Below are 25,529 nucleotides of genomic sequence, written 5' to 3'. Positions count from 1 at the left end.
TCTGGCTCTGGTGAATTCTCTCATCCCCCCACGCTTCTGACTGTACCCAGTGCTGGAGAGAAAGAGAGAGAAAGAAAGAAAGAAAGAAGGAAGGAAAGAAGGAAAGAAATTTAAAAAAAAAAAAAAGACCCCCTGAAAGGATTTGTCTCTGACCTTCCAGGAGTATTGAGGCCCCTCTCTATCCAGCCTGTACAGAGGATCATAGTCAAAGGTCCTTCTGTAGGATTGAACTGTGAGCAGCTGGTCGTGATGAAGGGAAGTGAAGACAAAGGCTAATTCTTTCTGCAAGGGAGAGGACAACCAGAAGGCAATGGCCATAAGTAAAAAGGACTCTTCTTTATTCGTCTCCACAATTTTTGGCTTTGTTCGTAGCCTACTCAAGAAGAAAACACAGCCCTCTCTTGTAGACCTTCTACTAGTCCTCAGATGCATTCACGTAAGAACACCCTCTAAAGTCCTGAAGTATCACTCCTCTTCCTGCAGGAGTGATAAACCTTCACGATTGATCAGGGAACAAGCTTACTTGCAAAGAATGTTCATGACCTTAATTCCAGACAGGATTAAATATTTTCATGAATTGGTGAAACGAACTATGCTAATCTGAGAAACTGCTAACTGGGGAGTTAATAGAAATAAACCAAGTGATCAAGAAAGCAATATTCTATTACCAGTTAATATTCAAACCCAGGAAAAATGATATATTATCACTATAATTCAAAGTAGAAGCAACAAGGGAATCTTTTGGGGATATCCTCAAGTACTGATTGCTTCTGCTCCATTCACCGGATGAAGGAATGTCGAAGGAAGGATTCAACACCTTCCGCTGCCTTACCAACTGTCAGACTCCAACTGATTTTTCTCCTTTGCAATCCGCCATAAAAACTGCAGGCGCCAATACTTGATCTCCAGCAGAAACAATGTGGTAACTGCCTAACCTTTGGGGGAGACTTGAACCAGGGCCTGGGCTTGGGCACTGGGAGATGGAGATTACACAAGAACCCGGGGACCCAAAGGGCTGCGGGAGAGCTTTTTGAATGACCCCTCAAAGCCCTAGGCCAGGTGAGGAATCTGTGTGTACGGGCAGCACGTCTCAGCTCTGCGAGTTTGGAACCGCGCTCACCGCCCTGCAGGCCGCGCTACGCTGTGGACTACATTTCCCAGAAGGCTCCGCTCCCGGGCGGCTGTACTTTGAATCAGGGCGTGTCTGGGTAGAGCCGAGGCGGGAGAGCATCGTTGGGATCCGCTCCTCCCCCCGCGGCTGCGTTGCTGCAGCCGCTGCCCAGCAAGATGATCGGGGTCCTTTTTCTGCTCCTCCTCCTTCCCTTGCTCCTGTACATCGCTGCACCCCAAATCAGGTCTGTGCGGGGCAACATTAATCTTTGCGGAAGCTCTTAAGAAAAAGGATAATTCCTTGGGTGGATGGGGGCGGGGGGCTGCTAATAGGGGGTGTCGGGAGTTGGGTTGGCGTGAGGAGGTCCAACTGCCCTGCATGCAAAGCAGGGGCTCCCAGGCGGTAGCAAAGGGCTGCAGTCCGGGGTGCCTTGCCTTATTTCTCCTGGCCCTTGTTTTTGTTTAAGCAGCCGTTGCCTCCAGAGAACCCCGAATGCAAGGCTACCTGAAACACTTGACTTTTACAGCTTTAGGGGTTTTTCAGGGTAGGCGCCCTAAAATGTGGTGTGTTCCTCAAGACTGTTTCTTCTTAACTCCCGTACCTTGAACCTGCCCTATCTAGCTTCTTGCTTCCAGCCTTTTAAACACTGTGGGGCGATTCAACTTTTTGCTTTCTGAAAATGCCTCTCGATGGGGATCGTGACTCAGGAAGCTCCCTTGCTTGCTCCCTTGTGCTGTTAAATTCACGCTTTCTCTGGAAAGCGTGAATTTAACCTTTGGGTTAAACCTGACCTTTGGGTCAGGAGGAGCTGAGTTGCTGAGGCGGACGCCTCAGGGAGGGAGTGGACCGGTGAGTATGAGGACTATGATCTAAGGACCGGGTGACGTTTCAAACATTGGCTGGCTGAACGCCCCGCAGGTCGGCCCCGCGCTGCACAGCCGGCCGCCGGGTGATTGGTTCTGAGCAAGTCACCAGCGGTGACGGTGGCTGAGAGACAGAAGAGCCGCTCCTTCCCCTCCTGCCTCTCGTGGGCCTCTTCCAATAGTATTTTCTCTCCTCTCTGAACTAGTGCTTCTCAGGCGAGGCACACGTGGGTGACCATCTCAGATGAAAAGGCTGCTTTTTTGTCCTTTTCCATCAGAGCATCTACTCATCGACATAGAATCTCGATGAAAAGTTGAACCTGAACTGAAAATAGTGCTCCTACCTCTGCGAGTTTTGTTTGATTATACTCCAAGGGCTATCTAGGTAGTTTATGGAAGCAAGAGCTGAACTTTCATAGTTGATTGTCTCCCATTCCTACTGGTTAAGAAGAAGAAAGAACTCAGTAGACACCCTGATAGGATACTCCTGGAGCTCAAGGTGAACAGAAGCTTAGTCCCTGGGGAGGAAGGTACCAGTTGGTAGGCACCAAGAGCTATTTGTTTCCTCACTAGCCTATTTGCATTTAAGCAGATAGCTTTAGTGGTAAGGAGTGTGTATGTAATTCCAAATTAAATAAAAAAAGGCTGAAATGCTCTTTAAAAGTGCATCTTCTGGGCCTCCGTGGTGGCTTAGGGTTTAAGTCTCAGCACTATCACTGCCATGGCCTGAGTTTGATACCCTGCCAGGGAGCTAACCCACATATGGTGCAACAGACCTCTCCTGTCTCACCCACTGCTTCCCTTAGCAGTGCACTTCAATAAATCCACCTGTTCTGCACTCTGCTTTATCTCTGGTGAATCCTTTCACCCACTCCCTCCCCGCCACACACCTCTGGCCTATAACCCAATTCTTCTACACAATAAAGTTCTTCTATACAATAAAGTACATTACAAGTGCATCTCCTAGCCAATAAATTCTCATAACTTGAGTCTCAAGATTTGCGGAAAAGAGTGACCTCCCTGGTGGTGCAAGGGTTAAGCACTGCCCTATGAAGCAATCTGCAGCCTCTGCAGCACGAGTTCAATCCCTGGCCAGCCAGGGAGCAACCCACATGGCACAGCAGACCTCTCCTGTCTTGCCCGCTGCTCCCCTCAGCAGTGCACTTTGATCAATCTGCCTGTTCTGTTCCCCACTCTGTCTCTGGTGAATCTTCTCACCCCCCATATCTCTGGCCTGTACCCAGCTCTTGTATGAATGAATAAATAAATCTTTAAAAAGAAAAAAGATTTGCTGAAAAGGAAAAAGAGCAATCTGAAACATGCTAATCCTTGTTTGTGCATTCAATCCTTGGGAAAACTGAATAGCAGTGTCTAATGGGTTAAAGAAAGACTTGAATCCCAGTTCCCCTTGTACTCATTTATATTTTTATTTTATTTTTGATTGGGGGGGTTCTGTTTATTTTGTCCCAGATTGACAAACTTTCATAATTTTAATATTTCATGCTGAATTATCTGTTTATCAAGGCCACAATGTGTCAGTTGTGGACAGATTGACGTAAGTAGATTGGTTCTGCTAGGCTGAGTCTTGTGATTTCATAAGCCTGTGGAAGAAGTCTCCTGTGGAGAGGTCAAACTGTAGCCAGGTTTCTGGCTAATCAAATATTTATCTAGTTTTTGTACTGCAGGAGGCAGCTCTAAAAGTTGTCATTGAGCAAAAGCAGAAAACTTATTTTCTTTGCCCCTACCTTCTTTAAACCTATAAAAGTACAGCAGAAGGAAAGAAAGCAAATCTCAGCCTTTGGGATATAAAGACATGGGTAGTTGCAGAAATCCTAGGTTGAGATAAAGAGAATGAAGAACTGATAAGCTCTCTCCTCTGTTTGCAGGAAAATGCTGTACAGTGGGGTGTGTACATCAACCGTCCAACTTCCTGGGAAGGTAGCTGTAATCACTGGAGCGAACACAGGCATTGGCAAGGAGACAGCCAAAGAGCTGGCTAAAAGAGGCACGTTCATCTGCTGTTAATTCTCCTTGCTACTGCCATTTTATCCCTCACATTGACAACCATTTTCATAAGTTTCTTCCTGTCTTGGAATTCTGGACTATTACAAGTGTCCCACTAATTTGCTAGTCATGTGTACAATGTTCTACATGTAACAGACACTTAATACTATTGATTTATTTTCCTTTTCTAATATCTGCATCAGATACCTCTGTTGTAAGGTAGGAATAAAGGTTCCTTTTAAAAAACAAAAAATAGGGCCTCTCTGGTGGCACAGGGGATTGAGTCTCAGCACGATGAAGCTATTGGCAGCTACTGTAGCATGAGTTCAATCACTGGCCAGGAGCTAACCCACATGGCACAGCAGACCTCTCCTGTCTCACCTGCTGTTCCCTTCAGCAGTATATTTCAGTCAATCCACCTGTTCTGCTGCCCACTCTGTCTCTGGTGAATACTCTCACCTCCCTGCACCTCTGGGCCTGTACTCCAGTTCTTATATGCATAAATAAATAAATCTTTAAAAAAAAATAGTATTCAAAATCAGTATTAGGTCTATAATGCCCACTCAGAAATAGAGCTGGGGCCTCCCTGATGGCCTAGGGATTAAGTCTCTTCACTATCACCGCCACAACCTGAGTTTGATTCCTAGCCAGCAAGCTAACCCACATATGACATTGCAGACCTCTCCCATCTCGCCTACTGCTCCCCTCAGCAGTGTATTTCAGTAAATCCACCTGTTCTGCTGCCCACTCTGTCTCTGGTGATCCTCTCATCCTCCATACCTCTGGCCTACACCCCCATTATTCTATGCAGAAATAAATTAAAAAATATAAAAAAACAGAGCTGATGATTGTCTCTTATATCTTGGTTGACAGGAGCCCGTGTATATTTAGCTTGCCGGGATGTACAAAAGGGGGAATTGGTGGCCAAAGAGATCCAGATTATGACAGGGAACAAACAAGTGTTGGTGCGGAAACTGGACTTGGCAGATACTAAATCTATTCGAGCCTTTGCTAAAGAATTCTTAGCAGGTAAGTGGGCCTCCCTGGTGGTGCAAAGGGTTAAGACTTAGCGCTATGTGATTAAGACTTAGCACTATGAAACTCTCAGCAGCCACTGCACCATGAGTTCTATCCCCGGCCAGGGAGCTAACCCACATGGTGCAGCAGACCTCTCCTGTCTTGCCCGCTGCTCCCCACAACAGTGTATCTCAGTCCATCTTCCTGTTCTGCTCCCCACAGTGTCTCTGGTGAATCCTCTCACCACCCCCTGCACCTCTGGCCTATACCCCAGCTCTTGTATGCATACATAAACACAATGCATCTTTAAAAAAAAAATTCTGATCAACATGGCAAACTAGCTCAAAGGAAAAGATCCCTCTCCCTTTCTGATACATAGAAATTCATGATAAAATGTAACCAACAATTTTGGATTGATTGCTGAACTCACTAGTAACAAAGGGAAATCCTCTGGAGGCAAAAATAGAGTCAACTGGAAAAGTCATAGCAGTATGTGAGAACTAAACCCAGGGATGTCACAGGAGTATCAGAACTCATTATAGGTGTTAAGGTCTGAAGTCTAAACACCCACACAGGAATAGTGATGAGCATCAGGCACTTGAGGGCTGGGAGCTGTAACTAGGCTTCATGTAACATTGGGATTTAGAGGGAGTTCTCTGCTCCATGGCACAGGGGCTTGAAGAAAAAAACTCAGGCTACCAGCTGAGGGACATGACAAAGAAACTTATCTCGGGGCATGGACAGATAAAGTCAGCTGCAGGAAGTTAGAACTTTAAGCTGGCTTTGATATGGGATCTGATTCCTACCATCATATAGAGCAAGAATTTTGAACTAAGAAATTAACATAAAATGCTATAGTATTGCATCAAAAGCAAATCCAAGAGCAGTATGTAGGCATATATCCTCATAATCCAGGGATCTAGGCCTCCCAAGGAAAATAATTTCTATTAGCAATAACCTACAGTCAGAAATTACAAACCACATGAGAAAAAGTTGACAGGCGCAACAAAGAAGCAAAACCAGTATCTTGGCAGTGGTTGGCTTGCATTCAGAATACCCTTTTTTCTCTTGCTTTGGAATCTTCCCACTCAGTTTGGGAAGACTTTTTGCTGGGAGAGGCGATGGAATGCTTTCCAAAAGTAATGAGTAAGGCGCTCATGAGTTTGAAAGACTGCAAAGGCCATTTGGTAGTAGTATAAGAGGGATTTTTGCCCCATAATAAAAGCATGTAGGAGTCAACAAAAGTCTTACAGTGAAAAGCAATACAGAATGAATATGAGGGAAAATGGAAAAAAGATAGAAGTCCTGCATCCCCATTTTCAAAGCCTGAGTGTAAGGCAGATTTCTAAGGTATAACAACTGTGGGTGGCTACTTTCATACTCTGTCTCCTTGCAGAGGAAAAGCATCTCCACATTCTGATCAACAATGCAGGAGTGATGATGTGTCCCTATTCCAAGACAGCAGATGGTTTTGAAATGCACATAGGAGTCAACCACTTGGGTAAGAAATTGCTCATCATTAAAGTAGCATCCACCTCAACAGATTAATGGATGGATTGAGCCTTCTTTGTGGCATAATTAGACCTCTGTGCCATAAAGGATAATAAGTGAATAATAAATAGCATGGTCTTGCTGGAAAGCAGAGGGATGAACATTAGGCTCAGATTCCATTTACCTGAGGCCTCCCTGGTGGTATAGGAGTTAAGTCTCAGCAAGTCAAGCTACCACCGCTGTGACCTGAGTTCTATCCCCAGCCAGGGAGCTAACCCACATGGCGCAGCAGATCTCTCCTGTCTCGCCCACTGCTTCCCTCAGCAGTGTATTTCAGTAGAGTTGCCTGTTCTGCTCTGTCTCTGGGGAATCCTCTCACCCCCCTAACACCTCTGGTCTACACCTCAGTTCTATGCATAAATAGATAAATAAATCTTTGAAAAAAAAAAAAAACAGATTCCATTTACCTAGGGGCATTTCTGAATGTACTAATTGTGTTGGGGGCTATGTTGCTTTCTTCTTCATAGAATGTCTCATATCTTTCGCTGATTCTAGTGTCCTTATTGAGTTTGGTCTATAGTTGATAATAAAAAGCTGAGGCAGAAAGCCTTCTTCTCGAGTTCTCTGCCTTCCATAGTCATGTCCTATTCACCACGACTCTCCTCACTCCATGCTGAATTCGTTAATTCTAATTTTTCTCCTAGGTCACTTCCTCCTGACCCATCTGCTGCTAGACAAACTGAAAGAATCAGCCCCATCCAGGGTAGTGAATCTGTCTTCCTTAGCACACCACATGGGAAGGATCCACTTCCATAACCTGCATGGTGAGAAGTTCTACAGCTCAGGCCTGGCCTACTGTCACAGCAAGTTGGCCAATATCCTCTTTACCCAGGAATTGGCCCGAAGGCTAAAAGGTAGGCTTATCAGAATGAGTCACCATGGGGAATAGTTAAAACTTAAGAGTAATAGAAACTATTTTCTGAAACCCATCCTCTGGATAGGATCTTATTCCTATCCAGTTTTAGACCTGGCAGTTTTAATAAACAACCTACAACTGAGAATTGGAAGTAACTGACAGGGGACTGGGAAATTCTGACTTTGAGTATTAAGGCTTGACTTTACTTTTCCAAGATATCCTCATATGTAAAATGGTACTGCTTCACAGGTTATTGTCATAATTAATTCAGGCCTCATGAGCAAGTCAGGATTCTTAAGGAGTTCTATTTTTTTTTTTTTATAGAGGCATGTTTTTATTTATTTATTTATTTGTTCGTTTGTTTCGTTTATACATGCACTGGGTACAGTCAGAAGCGCGGGAGGGTGAGAGAATTCACCAGAGCCAGAGCAGGGAGCAGAGCAGGCAGAGGGACAGAGGTACACTGCTGAGGGGAGCAGCGGGCGGCAGGAGAGGTCTGCGCACCATGTGGGACCCTCCTCTGGTGGCCGGGGAGCAGCCGGGAATCGAACCGGCGCTGCAGAGGCTGCGGGCAGCTTCGCAACCCAGCGCTCAACCGCTGCGCCACCGGGGAGGCCCCCTCTTAAGGGGTTCTTAAGGAGTTCAAGTCAGGGTTCTTAAGGGAACCATACTGGTACTGGATACAACCATTAGAGTAAAAGAGGTGCTGGGAATATGGCACAAGATCTCCCTAGAAGCAAGGGGTCAAATAAAAGGGAAATGTATGCTTGGGGAGGGGAGTCTACAGTCACGAATAGATGTCTTTAGCACTTGCTCTGAATTTCCAATAAAGAGAAAGGAAATAGGGAGTGGATGCGAGTTATTTAGGAGTTGAAGCAGGCAGAATTCAGGCTCAAGAAATTAGACATAGGATCCTCCTTGTTTGAACAGGATAATCAAACCATGGGGACAGTTGTGAGACAGGAAGGAAGGAAACTGGCTGTCAGCTTAGCTCATATGCCCAGTCTGTGCCCAGAGCATGGCAACCTTTATCCAGTCACAATGCATGGGGGTAACTGGATGTGAAAACTGCCCAGAGGGTTGGGCAGAGAGGTTGTGTGGCCTGGAGAGGGAGAGATGGGCCCGGCTGTGAGGACTAGATAAAAGCAGAAGACGCTCTGGTGAGGTGGCCTGGTAGAGGTGAGGGTTAGGTGGAAAAGAGCTGTGATGCAATGAAAGCAACTTGGGCATGAGAGAAAAGCCATTCATTCAGCCACTGACCAGGTATGTGTTCAGCGCCCCTGTCATTCTACGCACTGGGTTAGGGGCTTGGGGATGCAGTGGTGCATAAGACAGGGACAGTCCCTTATTCACTTTGATTCACATCGATGGGGGAAAGAGACAATTTTTAAATTAATTAATTAATTTATACGAGAATTGGGGTATAGACCCGAGGTGCGGGAGGGTGAGAGGATTCACCAGAGACAGAGCAGGGAACAGAGCAGGTAGATGACTGAAATACACTGCTGAGGGGAGCAGCGGGCGAGACAGGAGAGGTCTGCTTGCCATGTGGAATCCTCACCGGCTGGCCGGGATCGAACTGGTGCTGCAGAGACTGTGGACAGCTCCACAGTGCTGTGCTCAATTGCCTGTGCCACCAGGGTAGGCCCAGGAAAGAGACAATTTAACAAGTATTTACTCAACTGCGACATGTAACATCAGTCTAGTGATACTTGAATAATTTCCATTTAAAAAGTTCAAATAACAGGCCTCCCCTGGTGGCACAGCGGTTGAGTGCTGGGCTGCGAAGCTGCCCGCAGCCCCTGCAGCGCTGGTTTGATCCCCCGGCCACCGGCGAGGGTCCCACATGGCGTGGCAGACCTCTCCTGCCACTCCCGCTGCTCCCCTCAGCAGTGTACTTTGGTCCTTCTGCCTGTTCTGCTCCCCACTCTGGCTCTGGTGAATTCTCTCACCCTCCCGCGCTTCTGACTGTACCCAGTGCTTGAATAAATAAATAAATAAAATCTTAAAAAAAAAAGTTCAAATAATGTGGAAATACAGAGATTAATTATAATTGTGATAAATGCTATAAAGTGGAACTATAAGGACTTATAATGGGGGCACCTTATCCCTCTCAGGCATCAGGGAACACTTCTCTGAGGAAGAGAATTGCAAACTGAGCCTTTATTGAAGGGTGATTAGAAATTAAATGAGGGGCCTCCCTGGTAGTGCCAGGGTTTAAGTCTCAGCACTGTCAAGCTATCAGCAGCCATTGCAACGTGAGTTCAATCCCCAGCCAGGGAGCTAACCCACATGGCTAAGCAGACCTCTCCTGACTCACCCGCTGCTCCCCTCAGCAGTGTTATTTCAGTAGATTCACCTGTTCTGCTCCCTACTCTGTCTCTGGTGAGTCCTCCCCCCACCACACCTTTGGCCTACACCCCAGTTCTTGTATGCATAAATAAATAAAAATAAATCTTAAAAAAAAAAGGAATGGGTTATAGGTGTGGGTAGCTGAGACAGCTGAGGGGACTGTGGAACAATCTAGGTAGAGGAGGAGTCTGGGCTCAATCTGAGAAACTGAGAAGGCCTTCATGGTTAGAAGGCCTTCATGGTTAGAAGGTTATGCAAGGCAAGAGGAATAGAGATCTGTGCTGAGACTGGTGAGGTAGGTAGAGGCCACAGTAAGGATTTCTTGTTTATTCTAAGAACACTGGAAAACCTTAAGATGAAAGCCTTTTAAAGTGGGAATGGGGGCCTCGCTGGTGGCGCAAGTGGTTGAGATGCAACCTGTAGAGCTGTCCACAGCCACTGAGGCATGAGCTTGTTCCCCGGCCAGCCAGGGGGTGGCCCGCATGGCGCAGCAGACCTCTCTTGGCTCACCCGCTGCTCCCCTCAGCAATGCATTTCAGTCAATCTGCCTTTCTGTTCCCACTCTGTCTCTGGTGAAGCCCTCACCCCCGGCACCTCTGGCCTGTATCCCAGCCCCAGTTCTTGTATGCATAAATAAATAAGTCTTTAAGAAAATAAATAAAGTGGGGATGGATGCAGCAGGTGATTTGATTTCTGTAATCAAGGTGAGAAATGAGACTAGCTTGGACTGGGTTGGTGGAGACGAAGGGTAGTGGACACTCCTCAGGCGTATTCAGAATGTGAAAACCAGGGTGCTGTTGACCACACGTGCACGGTATGGTGAGGAATTCTAAAGAACTGCTCTCATGTGCTGCTGTGGCTGTGAGTGTAGGGAACACTTCAAGAACCAGATTTGGGTTTCACAGCATGAATTCATCTTTGGACCTATGAATCTGCATTACTATAGGTCCTCTAGAGTAGATGTCAAATTGAAAATAATATTGGTCCACACTACTTTATCTGCAATTGTGAAATATACAATCTAGGCCTGAAAATTCAATTTTTTCATAAACTTGACACCAAATTCATTTAGCAGCAACACTTTACAAAAGAGAGTAAATGGTGGACAGTATGTATCACATTATCTTTATAAAATAAAGGAAAAATTGGAAATACTTCTGTCCGGGAATTTTCTAGTGAAGATTGGGGACCTGAAATAACACTGGTGAGGTAGGTGGAGGCCACTTAGCCTGTTCCAGATGATATTCTAAGCTCTTTTATGTATGCAAATTCATTTAACCTTAGAACAAGACTGTGAGTGCAGGTATGATGATTATCCCCATTTTACAGATGAGGAAACTGAGTCGCAATATCAGGAGCTTGCCCATGGTTACAAAGCTAAAGAATGCTAGAGCCAGGATTTGAAATTGGGCAGCCTCACTATGTACATCTGTGTCATCAATCCTCACATTATACTGGCTTTCGTAGTCAGCAAGAATTCTAAGGAACAGCTTGGGCCCCAGATAAAAATGGGGATGCCATAAAGTTATATGGAGGGAGTTTTAGTGAGCCATGAGAATTCCAACTTTTAACGTTTGGGTAGGAGATGATGAACTGGTCCAGGAAACCGAAATAAAGCAGCCAAAAGAGTTAGAAAAACCAGAAGAGGCAGGAGATTCATCAAGTCGATGAAAGGTAGCTTTATTTATTTATTTTTTTTTTAAAAGATTTATTTATTTATTTATACAAGCATTGGGTACAGTCAGAAGCGCGGGAGGGTGAGAGGATTCTCCAGAGCCAGAGCGGGGAGCAGAGCAGGCAGAAGGACCGAAGTACACTGCTGAGGGGAGCAGCAGCGCAGGAGAGTCTGCGCGCCATGTGGGACCCTCCTGCCGGGGAGCAGCTGGGAATCGAACCGGCGCTGCAGAGGCTGCGGGCAGCTTCGCAACCCAGCGCTCAACTGCTGCGCCACCGGGGAGGCCCGAAAGGTAGCTTTAAAAGGGGAATGTTCTCCACCGCAGCTGAGGGTGGAATCCTTGCTCTGCTGCAGAGAGTTAACTACCTCTGAGTTGGCATCAGATATGGAGGTTTATATTACTGTGAGGAACGCTTCTTAAGGTTCCACTGTGGGAAGGGCGTGAGGGAGTCCACTTGGGTCACGTCCTGTCTTCCCATTGCTGTATGGCAGGCTCTGGTGTCACAACGTATTCCGTGCACCCTGGCACCGTTCACACGGAACTGATTCGGCACTCAACTCTCATAAGATGGATGTGGCGGCTTTTCTCCTTCTTCATCAAGACCCCTCAGCAAGGAGCCCAGACCACCCTACACTGTGCCATATCGGAAGGCCTGGAAGGCCTGAGTGGGCGTCATTTCAGGTATGAGTATCTCTGCTGTTGAAGATGAGATATTACTGCCCAAAGGAAATCATTTGGATTTGTCTGGCCTATCATACTCTTCTTAGAAGGTACATTGTCTTTGACTCTAGGATTTTTACCTCTTAATAGGGGGATTTGACTCACCTTTTTTTTTTTTTTTGGTGATAATTCCTAAGTTTGATTGTCTTCATGCCATCTTTTACACTGGGGATTATGCATTTTGGTTGATTATTCGTCTTTTGTTGTGTCAGCCCACTTTTCTCTGCTCCTTTTTGGACTCCTAGCTTTTTATATTAAAAAGAATTTCAATTGCATTTCTCTATTGCCTTCAGAACTGAAATCATATCAGTGGTCTCCCTTCTTGAATTAAGTAAAGACTTCGAAGTTTTTTTTTTTTTTATTGTAGAGAATTTTGAATATACACAGGAGCAGACAAAATAGCATGTTGAATCCCTGTGTACTCATAGTCCCATTTCAACAACTGTTAACTCATGGCAAATCCTGCCTCATCCCTGTCCACTACCCCTTTCCATATTCCTGTCTATGGACTTCTAGTGAGTCCTGGACCTGGGACGCGACGGTGAGGGAAATTAGACATGGGGGACTGTCGTGTCCAGCATGCAGTAAATCTTTATTGTCTTGGTGCTCATTATATACTACTTTACGTGCAGCAGGTGTAACATCAAAGCATACCATATAATGACAACACATATGAATGATTAGTGTACTTTCTTACTATTATCTATCTACTTCAGACAGTAGGGTAGCAGGTGGTTAGCTCTCACGCACATAATCTTATCGCCCCCTAGTTAGAGCTTGGGAAGTTCGCTCATTATTTTTGTTATTCTAAGACTGTGGAGACGTAGAGGTATGCAGGTCACATTCTGGGCACTCAACACCAGGTCCTGTCACTCAGAGGTTTTCCTCTGAGACACATGTGTTTTCACATGCCTTAGGGACTCAGGTCAAGGCCCTTCTGCTCACTGCGCGGGGTCTCTCCCAATACCTGTCCTCCCATATTATTTTGAAGCAAGCCACAGACAACACACGTGATAAAATTCTTAACATGTTTTTACCACCACCTTCAAGATTTTGTGGAGATAACTTGAAGCTTTAGTGAAGGACTGTAAATAAATTAAGATGGAAAAAGAAGATGAGACAGTCAGATCAAGAAAGGCCTATAATCCCAGACACAGAGAGGAGTAGAGAAGGTGTTTCAGTGAAGAGAGACAAAATCTGGTCTGTTGACCTTGTTTAACAAATGAATAAGTAACTCAAGTGAAAAATAATGAGTTCCTAATTTAGTGTAATGACAATTGCAACCAAAAGAATGGTGAAGTGAGAGAGGCCCTGAAGAGGCAGAACTTTTGCTACTTGGACTAATGGAGTGGGGTGAAGGGAAAGGATTTGGTTACCTGCTTCAAGCCAGAGTAACTAAGAGATTGATGGTAACACTGGCTGTGACAGCAGACATGAAAAATGTGAGCAAGTTAGGGTCCTTTGATTCCAAAGTTTCCAAAGCAGTGGAAATAGACTCTGGATAACTTAAGCAAGAAGGGAATTTATTAAAATATAAAGATGTTCCTAGGTCCAAAGGGAAGATTGAAGAACCAAGCAGAGTGGCCAGTGAGCTGGCCAGGGCACTGCTGATGGAGTGAGTGAACACCAGCTAGATTTAGTCTTTGTTTTGTTGCTCGCTCTCCACTCTAATGAAGAAGCACTGAATTCTTATTACCCCCTCAACAGAGATACACAATAGGCAATGAACACACAAAAAGGATGCTTAACATTATTTGTAGGAAAATGCAGGTGAAAATCACATTGAGATACTACTTCATGCTCACTATGTTGGCTAAAATCAAAAGGACAGACAATAGAGAAAAGATGTTAGAGCTCAATTCATTCTATGTCCTTACTCTTTTGACTAGGGGAGGACAAGCTCTTAATTAATGGGCTCTTCAAATATATACAAGTGGAGGTAATTTTGCATAAAAATATCAGGTTGCTATTGCCCAAAGAATGTGACATGAATGTTCAGTCGAAGAGTACAGTTGTCCACTACATAATAAACTAGCTCTGTAAATGTTGAGGGTGTTATCTACAAGACATGTAAATAGAATTATAAAGAGATGATTGGGATTGTGGGTCTGAAGTCTAAGACTATAGTGCAGTGTATAGTTTTGTATGCTGAAATGATTATCCAATAGTGAATAGATTTTTCTTCCCTAGAGATTTTAAGAAAAGAAATAACCCTTTATCTTAGCTTTGACTGACTAATTTAAAGAAAGTCAGATTATGGGTATGAAGTCTAAGAATATAGTGCAGTGTATACTTCTGTACACTGAAATGATTCTCTGAGAGTAACTAGATTCTTCTTCCCTAGAGATTTTTTTTTTTTTTTTTATAGAGGCATGTTTTTATTTATTTATTATTTATTTGTTTGTTTGTTTTCGTTTATACATGCACTGGGTACAGTCAGAAGCACGGGAGGGTGAGAGAATTCACCAGAGCCAGAGCGGGGAGCAGAGCAGCAGAAGGACCGAAGTACACTGCTGAGGGGAGCAGCAGGAGAGGTCTGCTCGCCATGTGGGACCCTCTCCGGTGAGCAGCCGGGGATCGAAAGAGGCCGCGGAGCTTCGCAACCCAGCGCTCAACCGCTGCGCCACCGGGAAGGCCCCTCTTCCCTAGAGATTTTAAGAAAAAAAAAAATAACCTTTATTTTGGTTTTGACTTAGTGATTTAAAGAAAGTCAGTGTCAGAGCCTTTCCAGTGCTCTGGATTCTTAATTTTTTTTAAAAGATTTATTTATTTATGCATACAAGAGCTGGGGTACAGGCCAGAGATGCAGGGGGTGAGAGGACTCACCAGAGGCAGAGTGGGGAACAGAACAGGCAGACTGACTGAAATACACTGCTGAGGGGAGCAGCGGGCAAGACAGGAGAGGTCTGCTGCGCCATGTGTGTTCCTCCCTGGCTGGCCAGGGATCGAACTCGTGCAGCAGTGGCTGCGGATAGCTTCATAGGTTGTGTCTTAACCCCTTGCGCCACCAAGGAGGCCCCTGATGTACAAATTTTTGTGTGGATATTTCTTTTGGGTGTATACCTAGAAGTGGAATTTTACTCGAATGAGTCATATGTGAACTCTTTTTAACTTTTCAAGAACTACCAGGTTGTTTTCCAAAGTGGCTGCACCATTTTGCATCACCATTAGGAACATGTTGAGAGTTCCATTATTTCCGCATCTTTGCTCTAACATCTTTGCTCTATTGTCTGGCCTTTTGATTTTAGCCAACATAGTGAGCATGAAGTAGTATCTCAATGTGATTTTCACCTGCATTTTCCTACAAATGATGTTAAGCCTCGTTTTTGTGTGTTCATTGCCTATTGTATATCTCTGTTGAGAAACATCTATTCAAATGCTTTGCCCATTTTAAATTGGATTATTGTTTTTTTTATTGTATAGTTGTATCAGTTCGTTGTATAACTTAGATACAAGTCCCTTATCAGATATATGATTTGTATATATTTTCTCGAATTCTGTGGTTTATGTTTTCCCTTTCTTCATAGTGCCCTTTGGAGTACAAACATTTTTAATTTTTATGAGGTGTAATTTAACCTACCTTTTCTTGATCACTTTTGCTTTTGGTGTGATAGCTAAGAAAACCATTGCTTAATTGAATGTCATGAAGATTTACTACTATGTTTTCTTCTAATAGGTTTAGCATTACATTTAGGTCTGTGATCCATTTTGAGTTAGTTTTCGTATGTTGTATGAGATAGAGGTTCAATTTCATTCTTTTGCATGTGGATACAATTGATCCAGCACCATTAGTTGAAGAGATTATTTTTTTTTTCCATCGATTTGTCTTTGTAGCTGTATTAGTCTGCCTTGGGCTGCTCTAGGCTGGTGGCTTGAGCAATAGAAATTTATTTTCTCACAGTTCTGGGGACTGGAAGTTTGGATGAAGGTGCCAGTAGGATTGATTTCTAGTTAGGCCTTTCCTCCAGGCTTGGACAGGGCTTCCTTCTTACTGCAGCCTAACTTGGCTTTTCCTCTGTAGTTGTACCTTCCTCGTGTCCCCTTGTCTTATAAGGGCATTAGTTCTATTGGATTAGGAACCTACCTTATGACTTTTAAACTTAAAGGCCATATCTCCAAATACACTTTGGAATTAGGGATTCCACATGTGGATTTGGAGGGACATGATACAGTCCATAAGAGTCCATAACAGAAGATTTATTTAAAAATCAACTCAGGCCTCCCCGGTGGTGCAGTGGGTTGAACACCACACTATGAGGCTTTCTGCAGCCTCTGCAGCATGGGTTCGGTTCCCAGCTGGCCAGGGGGAAACCCACATGGTGCAGCAGACCTCTCCTGTCTCGCCCGCTGCTCCCCTCAGCAGTGTGTTTCAGTTAGTCTACCTGTTCTGTTCCCTGCTCTGTCTCTGGTAGATCCTTTCACCCTCCCACACCTCTGGCCTGTACCCCAGTTCTTGTATAAATAAATAAATCTTTAAAAAAAAAACAACCCATAAAGTACCAAAAGTTGGGCTTGACACTCTTAAAAATTCACCAAATTATTGTATAAATGGCCTGAGAAGATATGAGTCATTGTAGCTTATTGTATATGCTACATTTTAGAGAATCTATTTCAGTGGATTTTAAGATATATTAAAGCAATTTGGTGTTAGGGGTATGTCAGATATATGTCTTTAATGTATTTCCATGGACTGTTAAGACCTTTGTGGATCATTCAAGAAATAACTCAAAATACACATTAGTGAAAGAAAAACATAAAAAAAAAAAACCAACCAACTCATAGGTGTAAGATTTTACTTAGGCACTTTTAATTCTGTTCCATTCATCTTATACCAATGCCACACTGTCTTGATTTCTTTGGCTTTGTAGTAAGTTTTGAAATTGATCTTCTACCAACTTTCAAAAATCCCATTGAAAATAACAGCACTGTGCTGATATATCATAACTACATTTAAGTAGCTTTTACTGTCGTATTGGAATAAATTTATATTGAAGAACCTTATAATTTACAAGACAATTTCACGTCCACTGTATCATTTTCTCTTCACCGTAACCTTACGGCATAGTGTAGTAGAGGCTATAGAGGCTAACAGAGGACATGTGATTTCCAGAAAGTTATACAGAATCTTTTGGCTTTCAGTGATGGTCTTTTCACTTAGAAATGGCAAGTTGTGCCAATGAGTTGCCTTAAAAGTACTGTACTTGTAAAACTTATTATTTAAGTGCAAGTTCACATAGTTTAAGAAACATCTATGAAAAAAGAAAAAAAAAGAAAAAATTTAAAAAAAGAAAGAAACATCTAAAGACATGATTGATAAGAATTGGTATTCCTGAGAATTGGTATTTCTAATAAATTCCCAGTTGCTACTGTGTACTGCATGCAGAAAATACAAGAATAAATAAAAGGATTATCCTTGAAAAAAAAATTCTGTTTTGTGTAGAGTTGAGGTCTCCCTTCCCCTACCCATTTAATGGGAACCTAAAATAATTAGGATTAGAGCAATGAAGACAATACATGAAACACCTTATACCTTGTTGCTACCATTTCTTTTCTGCTATCTTTTCCTACTTTTGTTGTTTATGAACCTGGCTTTACTTGTTATTCAAATTTAAAAGCACATATAACTGCAGGTAGTCCAAAAATAATGAGAATTATTTTAATACTTCAAGCATCTGTGACCAATGTATATAGTAGGCTCTCAGCTACATGACATTGTAGAATGGGCTTCAGATGTTTATTAGAACACTAGGACATACACAGGTGTTGGGCAGGTGCTGATATTACAGATAGACATATACATACAAAAGGGACTATAAAGAATAAATAGTATGCATTATATATTAGACTAAACATTCTGATAAGAAGTAGTTCAGTAAGATGTAAATGGTAATTACATGTCTCTGGGGTAAAGATTGAAGAATGAAGAATTAGGACAAACACTGGCCCAATGGATTGCTGAGGAGACATGTCATCCCTGGGTTGTTTTTCTGTCAAATTCCTTATACCAGGCAGAGAACAGACTCCATTTTGAACCATGTACTTTAAGCCACTTTCCTTCTCTTCCAGTGACTGCTCTTTGGCCAGGATCTCTGCCCAGGGTCAAAATGAGACGATCGCAAGGCGGCTATGGGACGTTAGCTGTGACCTGGTGGGCATCCCTATGCATTGACAGGTGGTGTTAGTTGGACCCAAGAGAAGCCTGCAGCAGACTACACCTTGCTAAAGTGATCTTCCTTCAGGATGGTTAAAACTTGGAGCACAAAGAGAGTAGCCTTTCCACCCTTGCCTGTGATATCTGATAAAAGCCCAGTTCACTGCCAGATTCATTTGAATGCCTTGCATTTGTCCAGATTTAGTTTGCTCCTTTTACTGTCAGTTCATAGAGATACCTTGAGAAGACTCTAATATGACCTGCAATCTCCTATTTTCCCTTTGAAACCTACTATCTAGAAGAATCTAAGCTAAAGCAGGGTTGATTTATGACAATTTGGACTAGTTACTACTTTCTTTATTCACAGTGTATTTTCTCCCAACCAGCCAACTTTCAAGAGGGCCACACTGAGACTCCAGGTTTGGTTTCAGATCAGGGTTCATCCATTATTCCTAAGAATGCCATCATCTGAATTCTTTCAGGTAACTCTTACCTGAAGCTGGATTGTGACTTGGCTTTACCGCTGACAAACTAAAGTCACTGCTAGTAAGATACTCGTCATGTCTAGATCATGGAAGAGCTTCCTTTTCTAAGAAGCTTGTGTGGTTTGAGGAAAAGGAGAAATAAGCAATGGTTTAAATGGTCATTTTCATGCTGTTTCTGAGACCAACGATATAATAGTGAAAAGAGCAGTTTGAGAAGACAGACACCTAACCCCAGACCCATGAAGGCCTCCTTTCTGTGCCCTAGTTTCCTTTAGAAAATCACAAGACAGGGCCTCCCTGGTGGCGCAGGTGGTTGAGCACAGCGCTGTGAAGCTGTTTGCAGCCTCTGCAGCACAGGTTCGAACCCAGCCGGCCGGCAAGAATCCCCCATGGCAAAGCAGACCTCTACTGTCTCGCCTGCTGCTCCCCTCAGCAGTGTATTTCCTCAGGCTGCCTGTTATGTTCCCCATTCTGTCTCTGGTGAGTCCTCTCACCCTCCTGCGCATCTGGCCTGTACCCTGGTTCTTGTATAAAAATAAATAAATCTTTAAAAAAAAAAAAAGAAAATCACAAGACAGGAAAGGCTACTTGGTGACTGTTTTCGTGTATTTATGCAGTTGGAAATATGTTCATAGAATTCAAAATGATCATAAACAGTTTTAAACTGGTAAGTGATCAGAGGTGGAATCATGCAGTCTTTGATGCAAGTCTTTGACTGCGAAAAGAAGCAACTCTGCATATGTTTGTGACTACCCATCAAGAAAGGTATGGATAGCGTGAAGAAATCCAAAAAAAAAAATCCTGGGAGATAATGCATGCAATGAAGGAATTAAAGACTTAACAAAAAGAAAGAAAAAGGTAATATCCAGCTCTAGAAGAAATGAGGGTGAGCACCTGAGTTAACAAGACTGCTAAGACACTAATCTTAACCAGTATCCATCAATCAATGTGGTGGGGTGGGTGGGTGGAAAGACACAAAACAAATGAAAACAAAGCAACCCCAATTCTTTGTTCTCAAAAATTATCATAAGGATGGATATTGATAATTATAGTCAATTTAGTAATCTTTCAAGGCATTCCTTATATTAGGAATATGGGACCTCCCCTGGTGGCTCAATGGTTGAGCGCTGGGCTGCGAAGCTGCCTGCAGTCTTTGCAGTGCGGGTTCGATCCCCGGCTGCTGGCGAGGGTCCCACATGGCGCGCAGACCTCTCCTGCTGCTCCCCTCAGCAATATATTTCGCCAGTCAGCCTGTTCTGTTCCCCACACTGGCTCTGGTGAATTCTCTCACCCTCCCACGCTTCTGACCGTACCCAGTGCTTGTATAAATAAATAAATAAATCTTTTTTTTAAAAAAAAGAATATGTCTATTTGCTAAATGCCAACGTTTTATTTGGAGAGCTTTTATCAGAAATAATACTGTCATAGGAAGTCTAAGGAATTGGTCATTCACTACTTGTTTGGAGTATGCTATTTTAATTAGAGTTTATAATTGTTGGACCATTATATGTTCACTTTGGTAGGGATGAGTTTATAGGACCACAATCTTCTCACAAATGTAAATAATCTTTTGTTGAACTTGTTTTGACCATTAAACATATATTTAGAAAATGTCGTTTTATGGAAAACCTTTGATAATAATGTAGTAAAATAATATTTTACTTAATATATATTAAACTGTCAATGACAAAAATTCCTTTTGTTTTTATTTGCCAGAATAAAAAACTGTAAGAATTAAGCTAAAATCAACAGAAGAAAAGAATAAAGTGAAAATTTATAGTGAAATAAAGAACACTTTTCATTATTATTGTTGTGCATTTCTCACTGTAAGGATAAACTGCCCCAGAGTCTAGCCACAGCAGTCTCATTTCAAATGCCATTAACTTCATTTGTGTGATAATTTTATTATTTGGTCCCCATTTTTACTTTCATGACACTGTTCAAAGATTACTTTTCCTATTTTTCCTAATCACCCCAAACTATTCATCATGTCTTCTTTTTGTTCCTGCCCCTTCTTTAACAATACTATGAGACTGCTACTAACAATCTCAGACTTTGCTATTTCTAAGTTCAAATAAAATTAAGAGTTCAGGGGCCTCCCTGGTGGCGCAAGGGTTAAGATGCAACCTATGAGGCTATTTGCGCCCACTGCAGTTCCATCTCCCACCAGGTTGCTGCCCACATGGCGCAGCAGACCTCTCCTGTCTTGCCTGCTGCTCCCCTCAGCAGTGTTTTCAGTTCGTCTGCCTGTTCTATTCCCCACTCTGTCTGTGGTGAATCTTCTCACCCTCCCACTCCTCTGGCCAGTACCCCAGTTCTTGTATGCATAAATAAATACATCTCTTTAAAAAAAATTAAGAACTCAACAAAAGTTTGTCCAATCATGGTCATTGAACTTAGGCTAATAAAAATATGGTCTAGGAGATACAAATCACCACATTAATACCTCCCAGCCCCTTCAATGTTCATATACTTTGTGTGGACAGTGTAGTATTGGGCTGCCAAGCAAACATTCCAAAACAGGCTCCATTGGCAAACCATGAAAATAGGTACATTCCACTCTAAACCATCAAAACCCATGGAGTGCAGGAAAGAACTTGGTATAGGTAACACATTACACTTAGTGGGAAAGAAACCTAATGAAGCCGGAGTCTTCTCACATAAATTAACCAAAGCAGAGGGAATGAATGTTTGATTCATTATATGTCCAGATCCCTGCACATTGTCTATAACTTAACATTAACAAAAAACAATGGAGTTGATACAGGACAAACCAGGGGGACTGGTTTGGTGGGTCCTCCCCTGCGCTTTAGAATGCAAGCTACACTCCCAAAGCAGACACATGATGAGACACACCAGTAACAGGTTATATTAACATGGGGTATGAGAAAAGGAATGGGAGAGGGGGAGGTGGAAGGCAGAGAGAGATTGAGACTGATTAAAGGCTGGTAATTGGCCAGATGCTGTTTATCCTTCCCCAGATAGTATCAGCTGAGCAGTGACCAAGTTCCAAGCTGAAGCCACAGGTGGCAAGCTGATGGCTTCTCCTCCATAGACACCTCTCCTCGAGCAATTTCACTGCTGAAGCCCCAGCTGTTCAACCGCCCAAAGACCCAACTCCACCCCTATTTCGCATCCCTCTCTCAGGGGCAGTCTGAAAAGCTCCTTCTACCATCCAGTTGGGTAGGAGCGCCATCCACAGGCTCAGGGGTTGCTCCTCACGATTCCTCTTACAAAGTGAACTGACACACTAGGTGAGCTTGATCACTAGAGGCCGAGTGTGACGCCGGGGACGCTGCCCGAGCCACTTCTGACTCCAAGTACCCTGGTCCCCTGAAGGGTTGAAGCGTTTTACTCTGGGGCCCGCAGGAATCTGATGGGTCTGTTTTTCCATGGCTGTAAATTATAACATTTAGCCCAACTGAGGAAGTCAGGGCGAAGACACTGAACATGGTGCCAAGCACAAACTGAAACCAAATCAAGAAGCGACAGCGTCACTCCTCCGCGCCACAACACAAACGAAACCACGCCCCCTACGACGCTGGGTAGCTCAGACTGTGCGTCTCCCGCCGAACTTCAGTCCCCAGCATGCACCGCGGCGCCCGCCCCTCGCCGGAAGGCGGGGCCTTCGGCAGAGGCTGCTGCGCTGCCAGTCGCGCGGGTCCCGAATGTCCCTTCCGCTGTGATGCTTTCCTCAACCCTGGACTGGATATTTCTGGGGCTTCTGAATGTCGCTCTCTCGGGAGCGGCACCACGCCCCGGAAGTCTCCCGAGAAGAGCGGCTCCCCCGACTTTTCGTCAGGCTTTCGCGCCCGGCGTTCCCCGAGTGACGGCATGAAGGGTGGGCGTTCCGGCTCAGGAGGACCCTCGCAGTCCCGGAAGCGGCTCGTCCGGGGCGCTGTTGGCGGCGCTCGCCGTGATGCCTGCGGGGCTGGGCGGCTGACCGCCGTGCTAGGAGCGGGCCTGGTGCCCAGAGTCTCGGCAGCCGCTGCTCGAGCGCGGCCGGCGCCATGGCCACCTCCGCCGCCTCCTCGGAGCATTTCGAGAAACTGCATGAGATCTTCCGCGGCCTCCATGAAGACCTACGAGGGGTTCCGGAGCGGCTCCTAAGATGGCTGGAACGGGTGAGGCTGGGCCGGGCCAAGCTTTGCGGAACCGGGTCCTGCGCGCTCTGGGAAGAAGAGCCGTCGCCCTCCTTCCCAGTCAGCGTCCTGTTGTCTCCGTTCATCCTCAGGCACGTCCCCTAGGGCTGCCCGGTCCCGCACCCGTGGTGTCCCTGCTGTCACTTAGGGTGCTCAGGCGGTAAAACGCGGAGTGTCTTCTTAGGATTCTCCCTCTTGGTCCCCCTATAGCCTTCAGGTTTTTCTCATCTCAGTTTCGCTGTGGCAAGAATAGTATAAGAATCTTTATTTTTTTTTTTTTATTTTTTTTTTTTAAATACATAGTTCTAAATAGTTTCTTTATTTTTTTTTTTTAATAGAGGCATGTTTATTATTTATTATATTTGTTTGTTTTGTTTGTACATGCACTGGGTACAGTCAGAAGCGCGGGAGGGTGAGAGAATTCACCAGAGCCAGAGGGGGGAGCAGAGCAGGCAGAAGGACTGAAGTACACTGCTGAGGGGAGCAGCGGGTGCAGGAGAGGTCTGCGCACCATGTGGGACCCTCCTCTGGTGGCCGGGGAGCAGCCGGGGATCGAACCGGCGCCGCAGAGGCCGCGGGCAGCTTCGCAACCCAGCGCTCAACCGCTGCACCACCGGGGAGGCCCTAAGAATCTTTAAACCTGCGGTTCTGTATTTCAATGAAATTAGTTTCTTTGGTACTTCTATTTTGTTATGCCTTTAAAAGCAGTATTCTCAGGAGAGGTTCATGGTTTTCTGCTGGCTGGCAAAGGACCAGTAGCATAAAAAGGGTTAATAACCCAAAGTGGTCATAACTTTTAGGGTTGGTGAATGGGGGGAAGGGATTGATTAGTCCTGAAAATCGTAATTGCGGCGTTTAGGCATTTCTTTTGTTAACTTTTTGAGTGCTTAGGCTGTTTTCTGCCCCCTTGATTTAATAATTCAGTTGCCTCAAGCTTTGCCAGAAGGAGGTAAGAGTTTTCCAGTTCAATTCTGTGGTAGGCCTGCCAGAGTACTTTGACTCAGAATAAATAGTGCTTGATGGCAAGGAGGATAAGACTGTAGTTTTTAAGGGTTAAAGCTTGGGTGTTTATTCTGGAAGTGACCCTAAGTTATATAAATTGAATGACTGGTGAGAATGAAATTCATGTTTGTTTAACATGTATTTATTGAAATAGGTTGCTCTATGCCAGACACCATCTTCAATGCTGGCAATATTGGAAATTACAGTGAGAAAAAAACATACAAATTCTCATTCTAGTGGGTGGGTAGTAATGTATAAGTATTAAGGGACTTTGTTAAAAGGCAATCAGGAGGCCACCCTTGTGGCGCAAGGGTTAAGACGCAGCCTATGAAGCAATCTGCAGCCACTGAAGCACGAGTTAGATCCAGGCCAGGGAGCTTTCACATGGCACAGCAGACCTCTCCTGACTTGCCCTCTGCTCCCCTCAGCAGTGTACTTCCGTCAATCTGCGAGTTCTGCTCCCCATTCTGTCTCTGGTGAATCCTCTCACCCCCCCACCTTTGACCTGTTCCCCAGTTCTTGTATGCCTAAATAAATAAATCTTTAAAAAAATAAAAAGCAATACAGGAAACACTTGGGTGGGGGCTCCAGTGTTAAATAGGGTGGCTGTGAATGTCCTCATTGAGGAGGTGGCATTTTTAGCAGAAACTTGAATAAACTAGGAGAAAAAAACCTTGAAAAATCTGGGAGACCTGAGTGTCAGGAGGATGGAATAACAGTACAAAGATTTTTAAGCCGAGATGAACTTGGTTTGTACAAGAAAGACCAAGAAGGCCAATGTGTTTGGGATGAGCTGAGCTAAGGAGATAATGGCAGCAGATGAGGCTGGCAAGAGATAGGGAGGACCAGATGATGGGAGGCCTTGTAGGCCAGGTGAGAGATAAACATCTTTTTCTAAAGGCAGTGGAATGCAATTAAAGGATATTGAGCAAGAGTGCTGGATCAGATGTACCTGGTTGAAAAGTAGACCCCTTTTTCAATTTGGTGCTGAATGAAATTTGCAATATTTGTTTTGTAAAGCAAAATAGTGCAAAGGGGCATTCCTTTTACAGACTGGAAAACAAGTTATTTATGTTAACCATTGTCATCTACTTTTCATTTTGCAAAGAGAACAATCAAAGAGTTCATTTTTGATCAAACACAAAATGCATAAATTGCAGTTAAATTTAGTTGTTTAATTGGTCAATAAATTCATTGTACACATTCCCCTGGGCTACAGTAAGAATTTTAACAACTTTATCTCCTTATTTGTTCATACTGCTCAATAAATATTTGCTGAATAAATTGAATTTGATGAAACAAACATACTGGGCTTCATCTCTGAATTCTTTTTTTCTAGTTCTTGAGATGACTCTATAAGCTTTCCAGAGCTTTAATTTCCATCATGACTATGTAGGCACTGAATAATGTATATAACAACCCTTGTAGCTTCTGCAGTGTAATTAAATCAGTCATATTTAAAAACATTTACTGAGAATTATTTAGCAGTCACTGTCCTGGGCCCAGAGGAATTCCAAGAGTTCTTGCCTTAAGTGAGATCAAATTTACAACAAACTGTGTGCTAAGTTCGAAAATAAAGTTTTGAACCCATCACAAAAA

The 25,529-nt window shown here is 44.0% G+C and overlaps 2 protein-coding genes across 15 annotated transcripts in view; one reads left to right on the top strand and one right to left on the bottom strand.

Moving 5' to 3' along the window:
• Window positions 1–25,529, bottom strand: part of SIPA1L1 (signal induced proliferation associated 1 like 1) — a 517,634-nt gene that overhangs the window by 222,683 nt on the left and 269,422 nt on the right. The gene's annotated exons all lie outside the window — the stretch shown is intronic.
• On the top strand, window positions 861–20,569 carry LOC119239250 (retinol dehydrogenase 11). Of its 4 annotated transcripts, none has more exons than XM_037503628.2 (7): window positions 861–1,355; window positions 3,861–3,979; window positions 4,852–5,007; window positions 6,392–6,496; window positions 7,191–7,400; window positions 11,922–12,111; window positions 20,503–20,569. In XM_037503628.2, exons 1-7 carry the CDS (start codon window positions 1,288–1,290, stop codon window positions 20,522–20,524), a joined length of 870 nt encoding a protein of 289 aa, XP_037359525.1. In that variant the 5' UTR covers window positions 861–1,287; the 3' UTR covers window positions 20,525–20,569. The 4 variants fall into 4 exon arrangements, with proteins under 4 accessions (XP_037359525.1, XP_054547348.1, XP_037359524.1 ...); XM_054691373.1 differs by lacking the exon at window positions 20,503–20,569 and adding an exon at window positions 18,217–20,458 and having other exon boundaries at window positions 861–922; XM_037503627.2 differs by lacking the exon at window positions 20,503–20,569 and adding an exon at window positions 18,217–20,458 and having other exon boundaries at window positions 861–1,059.

This window comes from Talpa occidentalis, unplaced genomic scaffold (genome assembly GCF_014898055.3).
Source record: "Talpa occidentalis isolate TD23 unplaced genomic scaffold, MPIMG_talOcc4v2.1 talOcc4.11, whole genome shotgun sequence".
In the NCBI taxonomy this organism is placed as follows: domain Eukaryota; kingdom Metazoa; phylum Chordata; class Mammalia; order Eulipotyphla; family Talpidae; genus Talpa; species Talpa occidentalis.
Note: the sequence above shows the minus strand (reverse complement) of the source record. Positions and strands in the feature narration are given on the sequence as shown.

What these genes read in the sequence shown, in the direction of transcription:
- LOC119239250 (XM_037503626.2), top strand. Translation starts at nt 1,288, where the DNA reads ATGATCGGGGTCCTTTTTCTGCTCCTCCTCCTTCCCTTGCTCCTGTAC. An exon ending in ATCGCTGCACCCCAAATCAG is followed by an intron (nt 1,356 to 3,860) that starts GTCTGTGCGGGG and finishes CTCTGTTTGCAG; the next exon opens with GAAAATGCTGTACAGTGGGG. An exon ending in CTGAGTGGGCGTCATTTCAG is followed by an intron (nt 12,112 to 18,216) that starts GTATGAGTATCT and finishes CTTCTCTTCCAG; the next exon opens with TGACTGCTCTTTGGCCAGGA.